Genomic DNA, 14,795 nt, shown 5'->3' with positions numbered 1-14,795 from the left:
GAAGATTCTTGATATGGAAGATTATTGCTTGTTCATAGTTGATTGACAAGGGTTTCATGGATTTGCAATAGACTCGTCTAGAGTGTGTCTAAGAATTTCCAGGCTTTGGACCAAGGCTTTACTATTGTTTTTGTATTTCTACATTCAAGAAACTACATTTTTGCTTCAGTGCTACCCTGAATCATGTATAAGAACACTTTGCTACAGAATTGTCTTCTCTCCAACTTCACCAATCTAATCAGAGTACGCTTAGATGATTCTAACTATGTATCTTGGAGATTTATGTTGGAATCAATGTTGGTGGGTTGTGACCTAATGGGATATATTGATGGGTCTGTCCCTTGTCCGCCACAATACAAAGTTGCACATGACGCTGGTTTTACCCCAGAGCCAGAGCTTACACAAGAGTATAAGGATTGGAGGAAGAATGACTCTACCTTGATTACTTTACTAGCTGCTACATTGTCATCTGATGCTCTTTCATTTATTGTTGGGAGTAAAACCTCAAAAGAAGTTTGGTTTTTGCTTGAGGAGAGATATGCTAAACTTTCAAAGTTAAAAACTTTCGAGCTCCAGAGCTCTATGCAGAAAATTCGGAAAGGTAAAGATAGCATTAACAAGTATATGGAACGGTTTAAAGCTATTTGGGATAAACTTTCATTAGCTGGAGTTTTCATTCCTGATGACGAAATGGTGAATTTGATCTTAGATGGGCTACCTACTGAATTCGCAACTATCAGATTGATAATTCGTACTAGAGAAATAGCTACATCTCTACCAGAACTTCGTACACTACTCTTAGATGTTGAAGCTGATCTTGATCAAGAACGAAAGATCATTGCCTTTGCTCCTACGACATCAAAAGCTGTAAGGAACCAAGCCTGTCCACTTTCTGAATCTCATCATGGCAGTACACATACTCACGGATCCTACAAGTTGCCTTTTACAAGACTTTTTCATCAGAGGAATCAAGGCATAGGCCTTTTTCACACAGTCGGTGACAGGTACTATCATAATGTTAATATGATCCCTGGAGTTTCAAGTGTCCATAACTATATTACTTCACCTACTGCCTCCACTGCACACTTTGGATTTGCCAAACCACAAAATACTATGATGTCAAGCTCTGGATTTGCTATTCCAAATGTTCCTATAAATCATCAGTCTTCATATAATTCAGGTGTGCTTAGTCCTACTTTTGGTGCTCACTCCACACCTTTTGGTTTTTCCCATCTTAATGTACATAATGCATCCCACACTATTGCTATTAGTCCTGTTACTCAAATTGGATATGTGCCTTCATGCACCACAATGACCTTCAATCCTGGATTTATAAATGCACCTGCCTTATCTCCCTATGTTGGATATCAATCTGCATTCAACGCCAATGCAATGATGAATAATGGTATGATGAGCAATGGTACCTATGTCTCTGAACCTGGATCTTGTGTGCCTCCAATTGCTTATTTGATTAACAGTGCATCAGTGTGTAATGCATCTCCAGTTGGCTATTTGTCTGCACCATACAGTAGTACCACACATCAAAATGTTTATTGTTGTTTCTCTCAACCTATTGGTTTCATTGCACAAAGTGAAGGACTGCAAAAATCTTATGGTAATGGAATTAGCAATGGAGCACAAAGGTAAAATGGTCGACACCAGCACCAACACCAGCAACAAGGCAACTCTCAGAATTTGAATAAGGGCTTCTCATCACGACGATATGGTAGCTTCTTACAAAATAACACAAGACAGTTTCAGATTGCTGGAAATTTCAAAGATCATAGAAACTTTGCACAAAGATGTTATCATAGAAACTCTCAGCCTCAGAATATTGCTTTGCGCTCATATGTGGAATGCCAAATATGCAGGAGGCCTGGACACATTGCCAAAATTTGCAGAGATAAACAGAAGTCAAATAACAACTCTCAGAATGCTCAACCAAATCTCTGTACTTCCATGCCAATCATTCCTCCTGGTTGAAGCATCAAGTCTGATATCTTCACCAAAGGTTTGTGTTCTTTGCAGCAGCTTGATGCTCCAAATCACCCATCAAGCTGAGGAGGGGTGTTAACAGAGAGAGTAAAACTTGCCGCATTTTTACCAAATCTATAGCTATTGTACATGTGTCCAGAAACTATATAAGTTGCTGTTGTAACCCTTTTCAATTCATTCGATCAATACAGTAGCATAGTCTCTCTATTTTCTCTGCATTTTTTCTTCTTCTTCAAGCTTTTCTTCTTCACCACTTTCTCAAACAATCCACACCCGCTAAACCAATCTCCATTCTCATCGAAAATCTTGAACGCTTCAAACAGCATCACAATTCTTTTAAATACTAACATTCTTTTAGGCGCACAAATTTTCTTGAAATGTTGAAATTACAAGAGAGATCGATACCAATAGCACAGGCCAATAATGACCGACTTTGCTTATTCACTAGGTCACATAAACTTTGCTTGATTCCTTTGAACAACAGGAAATGATGGCCGCATAAAGTCTTTATGGCAAAATGGCAGGCTAGCCTCATCGTCCTAAGTGTCTTGTTCTTCCTATAGGCTATGGACACCTATATCAGAATTCGAAAAGGACATTATCACACCATCTTTTTTTTTTTTTTTTTTTTTTAAACCCCACCCCATTCCCACCTTTGATGGGGCTCGAACTCCTGACCTCATATATATGAGACCAAAGCCTTACCACTCCACCAAACACACACACCCCATTTATCACACCATCAACTAGGCAGATTTGAAATTCAGGGAAATGTTGTATTAGCTACCATCACATCGTTTTTTAGGCTTTTCAGGTTTGCAGCTAGGCATTTTATTTACACCTGCTTCAATTTGTGATCCTATGCACACCTAATTAATTTTTATATCTCAAACAGTAGATTAACTTCTCTGCATCATTGTTCCAAAATCTTTTTTGGCTCACATAATTCATAATTGTTTCCAAATTAATGACTATAAAATTAGGATCTTGGGGTTCAAAATTTCAAATGAATGGTCTTATGTAACAAAAGTAGGGAACTCAAACATAACCGTCATGTCTCGCCGGATTTATTTCCGTGCAGCAACATAGTGGGAAAACTGTGTTATTTGTAATGATGCTTCTTTGTGATAGAGTTATCTTTCTGGTATGTCACCGCTTTGTCAAAGTAAATGGAATAGTCATTCGTGCACTATTGCTAGTTGGTGCTTGTTAGAATACATAGATTTTGTAGAGACTTCTAGTATTATTTCAGGATGTTCTCTTGATGATGATTGTAATCTGAGGTTCAGGCTTTATATCACCCCCTTGTATTATGCATTTTATTAATCAAGGCTTGAGAAAAAGAAAAAAAAAAATCAAGGCTTGAGGGCAGCCGACTAACCCCCTTTAAAAAAGAAAAAACATAACCGTCATGGAAGAGTTGCTTTTTAGTTTTAGCTTCATTTTTTTTTCCATAGGTGTTAGAACATTTTCTCATAATTACAAACAGCTTATATTCTTGAATTGAACAAGACATTAAAAGCAATAAATCAAAGTGAACAAAATTAAAGAGGAAAACAGTGACCATTTCATATAAAATCTGTTCAAGCAAAATGGTATTCATGTATTCAGTCATCACATACATGAATTTCAAGGATCTCTCGTTTGCTGCATTACTATATAAAGCAAATTTGTTTTTAAAAAAAAAAACTAATTTAGAATAGAATCTCCAAATAAGTAAAAGGTATATACGAAATTAATCACTACTATTTACTTTCAATAAAAAACAGTTGCCAACATTAACTTGTTACTATTAACATAATTATTCACAAATATCATAAATTCCAAATATTTAATTGGCATCAAGACCATAGCCCCTATATAAATATAGCCCAAATTCCGAAGATTTCACAGATACTACAGAAAGAAAAGAAGAAAAAAATCTCAAAATTAGATTAGCTAGGTGATATGGAAATCAAGAAGGCTATCAGCTGGATGTTCATTCTCTTTGTCATTGCTTCTGGTAAGTTTCAATATATAGCGCAATGTTTAATGTTAAAGATCATGACACAACAATTGTGTGGATTACAAAATTAACACTAATTTTGTGCGCGCAGGTTTACCCCTATTCTCACAGTTTTCAGAAGCAAAAACTGTGGAGACTTGCCATAAAAACTCAGACTGCAAAAGAACTTCATGAGCTGGAAGCTTTGTTTTGTGTGTTAATGGCGTATGCACGTGTCAAGTATCCCACACTATTCAAGATGGCTCTGCAACAGCACCTGCTAATTTTCCAGAGAACGTATAGTGTTCCGGTGCTAGTGATTAATGCAAACACAAACACTTGCGTTCCACCATATCATCTTGATTGTGTTAATGGCTTATGCGATTGCGTCCAATAGATTATATTTAATAAAAATGAGCCTCTCATACTTTTTCATTGAGTTTGAAAGCTCCTATATCTTCTAATCCTATGTAGTCATTAAGAAATAAATAATAAAATCAATCACGGGTTGCTCTGTTATTAATTTATGCATGTTCTACATTCCGAATTTAAATATCTGAAATGTTCTTTTATATGCTCTTAAGTGAGAGATGTATAATGAAAATAAGTAAGGTGGTACTCGATCATGAGAATTTTTTTTTTTTTTTTGAAATGCATGAGATTGAATTTTCAGTTTGTGGTAGTACGTACCACATCAATACACCTGAAGCGCTAAAATCATTCTCGATAATATGATCTTTTTCATGCTAACACGAAGATTGTAACTGTGTAATAGTGTAAGTATGATTTTGGCTAAAATAAAAACTCTCTCTGTGCGTACTCTCTCTCTGAAGTCTTAAGTCTCAAACTCTCAACACACTATCCGGCCAAGGAAACTGCATCTGATGTGATTTTGGCTAAAATAAAAACTCTCTCTGTGCGTAGCTCTCTCTCTGAAGTCTTAAGTCTCAAACTCTCAACACACTATCCGGCCAAGGAAACTGCATCTGATCTCGACATCAGAGGCAGAGATATAAGTAGGTGTGAAGGGCCTGATATTGTTTTGGGGTAGGTGTTATGGGCCTGTTGTTGCAGTACTATATTTTCGTCTATGACATTGGATCACATGGAGTAGGATAAAAAACTAGATCATTTGAAAATAAAGGAATTCAAAAGCAAATATTTGCTTTTGTTAAATATCTGGTTTCGACAAGTACGGCCCTCTTGACTCCTATTAGTTCTACTTGTAATATATATCCAAACGTTTAAAGTGGCTTCATTTAGAATTATATTGTGTGCTACGTATATGAGAGAACTAAACCGTTATTAATATATTTATACGAGATCATACTAATAATACCACAAATAATGATATCAAGACCTTTAAACAAACTTTCGGAGATATCCTCTTATAACCAAAAAGCTCAAAATGCGTAGGATATCGACATTTATACATAATGACCCATTGATTAATTGCTACATAGGCTAAACGTATATATGGGGGTTCACTCTCGTCCTTTTTATCATGAACTTGCTTTTAGCGCATTCACTTGCAAGTATTAAAAAGGCTTAAACAGACTTAAACTGGAAGAAACACCCATAGCACCAGAAGGAGCTAGGTTGGCAAAGTTCGTAACTTTCAACATGCAATGCACTCTGTAAAGCTCCCAAGTAACTTCGCCATGCAACCTCTTTCTTCATTACACTACACCTTTGCCACTTTTCGACAGTTATTTTTAGTTTTTTTACAGTAATCAAATTCACCCCCAACCGCGAAGGTAAAAGCAGAATCAGAAGTACCACGTGACTTGCTCTCACTGGCCGACTGTGAGTCTCAATTAGGAAAACACGTGCATTAGCCACTCCTCACGTGACACCCACCGACACGTGCTCTCACGTTATCGTATACATATAAAAATGCGACGGGACCATGTATGGGATACGATTAGAATTGTACGCCCAAATTTCTAACATATCCGGTCGAAGCATCACTGCGCAATAGACCCCCGCCGCGTGTCATTGACCACCGTCGGTTTTGGCTTTTGACACGAGCAAACCACTCACATGGCTCGCTGACACTGCACCCAACTCTATCACGTGTCTGCTGGACCCCCACCCTAAATACCCCCTCAAATATTTTAAAAAAAATTTCACGAATTATATTGACTTTTTTTATATTTTTTTTCCTGAAAAAGAAAAATAACATTGAAGACCCAAAAAAATCTCTTAAAAATGAAACCCTCTAAGCCAAGCAACGGTCCAGGTACCCTCTCTTTTTCAGGCTTTTCTTTTAATTCACGCAAAAAAGCGAGATAAAGTAAAAATATCAAAACCAAAGGATAAATATAAAATATAAAATATAAATATCTCCGCAGCAATAAATAAACAACAGCCTCATCCTACCGAGGAGGAGTCCTCGGGATCATGACTCATCAATTACGGGCCCACAATGATCATCCTTCACGTCTCGATGTCTGCCACGTGGTGACATGGTCGACATGTAACTCTATTTTCACCATTAGATTAACGTCGTCAAAGTCTAAAATTACATGCATGTATATTCTAGTAACTTCTGTGACTGATAGTTACTGCTGTAATTTTTTATTTTTTATTTTTAGAAGTATATGTAATCATATAGGATAGAGTTCGAAAATTAGTAACACTAGCTACCTAGGGTGTTCTTTCCTAGATTACGCACTGGTGTACGTTGAGCAAAGAAATTATACTCAAATATCTTTGCAACGGTTACACCTCTATTTAGCAAATGTTTTTGCCATGGTGGACTTCATTGTAATATTTTTCACTTCGTCTCTATTCCATTGGGGAGATTTTCAATTAGTAGATCTAATAATAAAAATAAAATAACTCAAAATAAAATAATTTTTTTCACCATTTGATTTATTTTAAGTTTTCACTATTGGATGCAAGTTCTTTGCCCAGTAAATGAGTACGTAGGTGAACATTACTGCTAGATTCTGATAACCAAATTGATCACCCATGCATGTACATAAATTTTTAATTAAGTAATATTATATAATTTATAATCCAACTTGACGCACAAACACTAAGAGTATTGAATGATACTGTTGTAATATCACATAATTCTTCATTTATATTTATATATAACTACTAGTATCTTTCATTTTTTTATTGTTCGAACTCTTTTAATTGTTAATCGAAGAGATATAAAAATTACTTGAGCGAATACGAACTTATAAGGTAAACCTTTTCCAACCCCTATTAATGCCACTTGAGCTACTAGTCATTGTTACCACCTCAACTAATGTTCTGTGGTCACTAGTAAAAAGAACGTGGTTTATATATTTACAGTAGACTCGCTCCTAATCCTACGCGGCAAGGTGAGGTAAAATGTGAAATCCGAAATGGGAGGGTCCAAGAAGAGGGTGACACGTTAGGGCAGATCTCCGCCGTGCATTTCCATGAAGTTGAGCTGTAACCGTCGTGCTTACAACTGAAGGGTTTCAATAAATTAAACCAACCTGCACAGGGATTAGTTAAAACCCTTATTATAAAAGCAATCAATTAGAAAATTGGGTTAAAATTAAAAATAAAATAAAAAAGCACGTCTCCCCAGAAAAAAAAAATTAAAGCAGAGGAATCGGTCTGTGAACTTGGACGCTAATGGCACAAAGCTCAGCGACAAACCTGCTAGATCGATTCCTAAGGGGTTGAATTTTAACACTTTAATCACGTTTAACCTCTATTTCCGCTTAATTACCCAATTTAATTTCACCTCCACTTTCCACTTTTACCCTCCAACTATTACCGGCAGTTGATAGCAAATTTCCAATTCTACCCTTCTGCCGGTTAACTGGCACTGTAATCAGCTACCGGTACTTGAACTCCTGAAGTACATGCCGTGATTATTGCTGTACTACTCGGTGATCATGGCCGTAATCATGCATCCACGTGCGTCTGATTTCATAACCTAAACAAAGAGCGGGTCCCTCCAGGACTTTAATTTTACTTTAATGACCTTAACGCTTCACAACCAGCAGCAGTTGGTCAATAAAAGGAAAGGGCAAAGTAGGTAAAGCAAAAAGGGTAGGAAAGTAACTTGGGGGAGATTTCTTTCCGAACTGGGAAATAAAGAGGCTTTAAAATTGTAGAGAAGTTAATAAAAAATATTACTTTTTTACTTTAATCAATTTTATACGGGGGCATTTATTTTTGCCCTCGTCAAAATCCCACCATTTTAGGTGTCCGTCTTCTCGCTCTTCCTACACTATTTTCTCACTGACTATCTCTCTCTCTCTCTCTCTCTCTCTCTCCTTCCTCATTCCTCCTCAATCCTCATCATTTGCCTTAACCAAAAATCCACAACACCGCTCTATCCGATTGAGCTATGGAGGCACCCGAATATTTTCAGAACAGCTTCTGCCCACAATTCGTAACCGAAAAGCAGCGACACTCTTTCGACAACACCAAGGCCAACAATGGCGCCGGTGCAGGCGACGGTTTCATGGTGGAGGACCTTCTTGACTTTTCTAACGACGACGCTGTCATTACCGACGCTGCTGCTGCTGCTTTTGATAACGTCACCGGAAACTCCACAGACTCCTCCACCCTCACCGTCATCGACAGCAGCTGCAATTCTTCCTCTTTATCCGGCTGCGAACCGGCCAATTTCCCCGCCGATTTCGGAAGCCGGAATTTCAACGAAGTCCCCTTCTCCAGTGACCTCTGCGTTCCGGTATATCTATATATTTTTAATTCTCTATTCTTTTCTTTTCTGGTTGGGTTTTGAATTTGTTATGCTTTTCAATCCCAAAAAAAAAACAAGACGACAAAAGCTACGTGAATTCTCGAGGTGGTTACGTATTTGGCACTTGGCGATAAAATGGGCTCCTTTCAATTTCGAAATTTGAATTGAAAATTTCGGTCATAGACTTGGAATATTGTTAGCTGATGCAAAATTTTTGAACTGTTTTTTTTTTTTTTTTGGGCAGTACGACGATTTAGCTGAGCTCGAATGGCAGCTCTCGAGTTTCTCGGAGGAGTCGTTTTCCAGCGAGGACCTCCAGAAGCTGCAGCTCATATCCGGAATGAAAGCCCGACCCGACGAGGCCGCCTCCGAGACCCGCCACTTCCAACCTGACCCAAACAACCACATCATCAGCAACCACAATAATAACAACCCGATATTCAACTCGGATATTTCGGTACCCGCCAAGGCGCGGAGTAAACGGTCCCGGGCAGCCCCGTGCAACTGGACTTCCCGCCTCCTCCTTCTCACGCCTAAAGAATCCTCTCCGGAGTCGTCCGACGTCGTCATTTCCGAACCGCCGTCGCTGCCTCCGGTGGAGTCTAGTGTCGGCAAGAAGACACTAAAGGCCGCGCCAAAGAAGAAGGAGAATCCAGAAGGCGGCGCCGCCTTGCCCGGGGACGGCCGGAAGTGTCTGCATTGCTCAACGGAAAAGACTCCGCAGTGGCGGACAGGGCCCATGGGCCCGAAGACGCTCTGCAACGCCTGCGGAGTCAGGTATAAGTCGGGCCGGCTCGTGCCTGAGTACAGGCCCGCGGCCAGCCCGACTTTCGTGCTAACGAAGCACTCCAACTCGCACCGTAAGGTGCTGGAGCTGCGGCGGCAGAAAGAGATGGTGAGAGCTCAGCACCAGTACATTCATCACCAGCCACCGCCGCACCACCACCACCACCATAATCCCAACATGATTTTCGACGTTAATGGCGGTGATTACTTGATTCACCAACACGTGGGGCCCGATTTCAGGCAGCTGATCTAGTGTGGAGATGCTAGAGTAGCTAAGCTAGGCAAGTTTTCGAGGTTAATTTAGCGGCCCCAGTTCATCTTCTACTTCTTCTTTTTTTCTTTGTTGGGTTAATTTAGACAATTTCGTAATGTTATTTTTTCTCAAATTTTCCTAACTTAAATTTTGAATTTCCATCATAGACTTCCTTAATGTTAATGCATTGTGGCTCCTCCATTTGAATACAACTAATGTTCTCCCACAAAAGAAAGAAAATGTTACTTTTTTCACTTGCTTTTTCCTCTGCATAATAGGATTGAGCTAATTATACATGGTATGAAAACATAAGTTACTTCATGTGAAATTAGTAGTAAGTTTTGATGATTGATGGCCAACTAACACAAAACTACAAGATGAGGAGAGCTTAATAGTAGTAAAGGTGGCTTCTTCTCTGTGTCTATATGAGTCTTTGTGTTGTCATGGTCCCATGCATAAGGTAAATGAATTTGAAGCAGAATCAGAACCATCGATACGACATTATTCATTTGCCCCTACCACGTTTGGAGGCTTCAAATGGGTTTCAAACAGGATGATCATTTTCAGTTTTGATAATAATGATCTCATCTTTATTTCCCGAGTAGAAGCGTAATGTTTCTATCTATTTTGTATTTTTGTTTAGTGAAAGTGTATCAAATATACACGATCACGACTAGTTGTTTATCTCGCGAATTATTGCTCAATACGTGATAAAATATCAAGATCTTTGAGAAAATGGCCAAAAAATTGTAGAACCACAAAGTGATGATTTAGCACATATTTATAGTGGAATTAAATCGTAAATATTAAGTGATGAATAATGACATAGAAACCCGACCACCTGCTTCTACAATTGATGAAAGATTGAGTACATGATATTAGAAATTACAAAATTTAAGATAGGGGAAGGTTCTTTCTGTGTAAAGATATTATATCATTGAAATGGTTAATTCTCATTAATATTTTGAAGATCATCTTCAACCGGGATAAAATGATCTTATTCCACCTATTAACATGTTTTTTTTTATATGAATCTTACATCTACGATGTTAAACAACTAGGGATGGCAATGGGGCGGGTTGGGGATGGGGATCACAATACCATCCCCATCCCCGGGGTCATTCTCTACCCCCATCCCCGCCCCAATCCCCAATAAAATTATATTGGGGATTCCCCATCCCCATCCCCACTGGGGACTAAACCTCCAAACCCGCCCCAAATCCCCAATAAGAATTTAATAAATAAAATATTTTTTTCTCGTATTGCCTTTTTTAAAATCAAAATCTACAACAAATAAATTTAAAACATGATTAAATTCATAAATCATAATTCATTGAGTGAAAAAGTCAAAACATCATTAAAGTAAAAGTGTAGCCATTAAAGTAAAGTAGTAAATGTATATATTTATGATTTATATTATAAAAAATAAATTAAAATATATGTAGTTAAATATATGTATGTATTATTGGGGCGGGTTTGGGGATGGGGATCACAATACCATCCCCGCCCCATCCCCAATGTTAGATAGCGGGGATTGGGGATCCCCATCCCCATTCCCCATTTGTCCCCGAATTCTCCCCCCATCAGGGGCGGGTATCCAATGGAGCTCCGCCCCTCTGGGGATTTTTGCCATCCCTATAAACAACGTATTTCATTAAATTAATAATTTATATTGACAGTTTGATATTATTAAATACACGATAACAGGAGATATTTTCATATGATTGATAATTTAAATTGACAAATTGATATCATAATTTTGAGAATCAATCATAACATTAGCATTTCAGTACAAATTAATTACATATGATTAAGATAGTAATGGCATAGCACATGCAAGCAATGGTTATGGGGCCTTGTGAGTTGTGAGTTGTGATTGAAATGGAATGGTGAATATTTTGTAGGATATAGTTGTCCAAATGTGCACCCACTGAGCTGGTGTTTGGTGAGAGATAATCATGTTATCTTGTTCTTCTGAAATAACACTCTCAACATCTTCCAAGTGATAGATTGATAGCTAAGGTCTCCCAACCTAATCATAATTTGCTTGACATCAAAAATATTATTCCACCTCTGTAAAAACTAAAAACTGTCCTTTATTCTTCACCTTACAGAAACTAACCTCTGTTAATTATGACCTCTCCCATGAAATAATTAGGCAACAACATGTCAATATTAGTAATTATTATTAGGATTAAATACTTTTTTTTTTTAGGGGAAATTGTCAACTCTTTATTCAATACGTAAATGAAATTACAATCAAAAGAAAGTACATTAAGAATAAAATTTGGGGGAATGTTTTCCCAAACTAAAGAAGATCTAGACAGAGAAGCAGAAGAAGCTAAACAGTGAGCCACGCAATTGGCTTGACGATAAGCATGCTTGAATATAGAACCTGGAATGAAATTCAATCCTTCTATGATGTCATCATACACACGACCCAATTGGGAAGTATGGGGAATGACAGCCTGCTTAGTAGCATTAAGATTAAATACTTGTTACTCCTCAAACTTTTTCCTGAAAAACAGTTTAGTCCCTCGCCTTTTAAATTAAACTAGATAGTCCTTATTCTCTCTAATTCCCGCACAACAGGTCCACAATAGGTCCAAAATGACTATTATACCCCTCACTTCCATTTTTTTCTTTTTTTTTTAATCCTTTTTTATTTATTTTTTCTACCTCTCTCTCTCTCTCTCTCCGCCACTGAGTCAACTCACCGAGCCACATCGATTCCCAATTTGCAATCGGAAACACTAGCCATTTCTCCATATCAGGCTCACTGAGTCCGTCCCGCCACTGCCACCACTCGTAGGCATCGCCGGGAATGGCTTCTTCGGAAGCCTATTCCTGTCTTCGACAGGTCATTTCTCCAGCCCTAGAGAAGATCATCAAGAACACCTCTTGGGTTGACTCTCGCCAATCTCCGGCGAGAGGTAGTCATGTCTTTCTGACACGGAAGAAAGAGAAGAAGAAGGAACACATTTGAAGGAGGGTGAGGATAGCGATTCCGGTGAAATCCTCGGCGGCGAGGCATTTGTGATGAGAAGAGGAATTGGAGTGACTCCGGTGACGTAAAGCTGTATAATCTCATTCGTGCTCGGTGACGGCTCGTTGTCCTTGGGCAAGACCCTCAGGTCGTCATCCCGTTGTTTGAGCAGGGCTTTTTAGCGATCCAGTATTGGAGTCGTTGGCGGAAGCTTTTGAGCTAGGTTAGGCATGGGATGGGTGTTCGGAAAAGCGAGGCTTCTGGAAATCTCCATGAGAATTTGAGAGAGTGAACGAGGTGAGAGGTAGGGTTAAGGTTGCCCTCGATCAAGGCGTGATCAAATGTCTTGTCTACCGGTGACGACGTCGTCGAGGATGATCGACAGGCACCATGGATCTGGGCTCAGAGAGAGAGAGAGAGAGAAAATAAATAAAAAGGATTAAAAAATAAAAAGAGAGAAAAAAGAGAGGGAGAAATTAGAAAAAAAAAAAAGAGGAAAAAAAAAGTAAGGGGTATAATAGTCTTTTTGGACTTGTTATGTGAGAATTCAAGAGAACAACGACTAACTTGTTTAATTTAAAAGATGAGGGACTGAACTGTTTTTTAGAGCAAAGTACATGAAATAACAAATATTGAATCCTTATTATTATTACAGAATAGTGTAGACATTTTAGTTGAGAAATTGAAGAGCACGTGAGGGAGAAATTGAATAGTACTTAAAATGAAAATAATGTCATATATTATTATGTGCATAAATTTCAGTGAAAAAAAAAACTGGTAGTGGCCAGTGGGGATTAACCATAGGAGCAGAGAATGTTAGAAAAGAAAGGCAGATTTGGGTAGCAGATATTTTGACATCGTTTTCTGATGCACAAAATCCGGTTGGCGAATTTTGTTACTTAGATTCTTGCACAAATTTTCTCACCACTTTTTAAGACTTCGAGAAAATCAAGTAAAAAGAATTTTGCAATCAAGAGAAGAAAATGATTGAACATGCATGTATTTCGCAAAACCCTCTCACTCCAATTTATAATATTGCACGTGGGTTCATTACCTATGGATGAATTTCAGCATAAGTCTAGGGCCAAAGACTTTAGTAATACAATTCATATCTATCTTCTTAACGGCATGTTATCATTCGGTTATCTATTTAGCGTTTAGATTTAGTTTTCGTGAAATATTAAGAGCCAATGTCTTATAAGTCACTTGACGAATCAGTCTTTGTACAATGTTTGAGGGAGTTATGCTATTAGATAATTATAGTATGCATTTATAATTTTATGATTTGTAGGAGTGCATTATATTAATTGTGGTATCTGGTTGTCAATGCAAACAATTATGCAGATCCTAGGCAACGCTGATCCAAAGGTCTGTTAAGTTCATTATAAATTGATTAATGTCATATGATTTAGTTTTTATTTAAGATGCCTTATGTACTATATATTTTCCTGTAGTATTACTTGATCTTATCGCTAGTGAACATATTTAAGTTAAAAGAATAAAGATAATGTAGAGGGAAACCAGCAAACCTAATGGCAGTACGTATCATCACAGTGGTGGGAATAATGATATTTCAAAATTCCAGAACTTAATTATTCGATCCGATATATATTTGTACGTTAGTGTGATTTGTGAAGCAAGGTTTGCGGCGATCACATGCCTCTTTTTCATGTCCTCATGCACCACTCACTGCTCTGGTTTATGATGCCATCACTGACACAGACACCAGACACCAGTTAAGTTCATTAATATTAATATTGTTCTAAAGCTGCACTCTATTACTTAATTAGGAAATTATATTAAATTTATTGGGGTCATAGACAAGGAAATTACTCCATTTCTTGTTTTGGATTGATTTGTGTTTATAATTACGTCGGATTGATTAGTGTTTCACAGTTTAACTTCTGAAAAGTGTGTGTGTTGGTTCTATTGACGTCTTCCACTAAAAAACAAAACAAAAAAAAACTTATGAAAAGTGTGAAGAAGAGGGTAAGTTATGTGACTTGCAAGAGAATGAGGAAGGTGAAATGATCGATAACTTACACAATAGAGATCTAAGAAGAATCATGGTCCAAAGGCTAGGAAT

At 37.9% G+C, this 14,795-nt stretch overlaps 1 protein-coding gene across 1 annotated transcript; it reads left to right on the top strand.

Annotated features, from left to right (window-relative positions):
* Nucleotides 1-8,178: 8,178 nt before the first annotated feature.
* LOC112172838 (GATA transcription factor 12) lies at nucleotides 8,179-9,906 on the top strand. The gene is made up of 2 exons (XM_024310334.2): nucleotides 8,179-8,672; nucleotides 8,929-9,906. Exons 1-2 carry the CDS (start codon nucleotides 8,325-8,327, stop codon nucleotides 9,721-9,723), a joined length of 1,143 nt encoding a protein of 380 aa, XP_024166102.1. The 5' UTR covers nucleotides 8,179-8,324; the 3' UTR covers nucleotides 9,724-9,906.
* The last annotated feature ends 4,889 nt before the right edge of the window (nucleotides 9,907-14,795 follow it).

This window comes from Rosa chinensis, chromosome 6, assembly GCF_002994745.2.
Source record: "Rosa chinensis cultivar Old Blush chromosome 6, RchiOBHm-V2, whole genome shotgun sequence".
NCBI lineage: Eukaryota > Viridiplantae > Streptophyta > Magnoliopsida > Rosales > Rosaceae > Rosa > Rosa chinensis.
Note: the sequence above shows the minus strand (reverse complement) of the source record. Positions and strands in the feature narration are given on the sequence as shown.

Coding starts and splice junctions, on each gene's coding strand:
- LOC112172838 (XM_024310334.2), top strand. CDS start 8,325: ATGGAGGCACCCGAATATTTTCAGAACAGCTTCTGCCCACAATTCGTA. Junction 8,673..8,928: donor CCAGTGACCTCTGCGTTCCG/GTATATCTATAT, acceptor TTTTTTGGGCAG/TACGACGATTTAGCTGAGCT.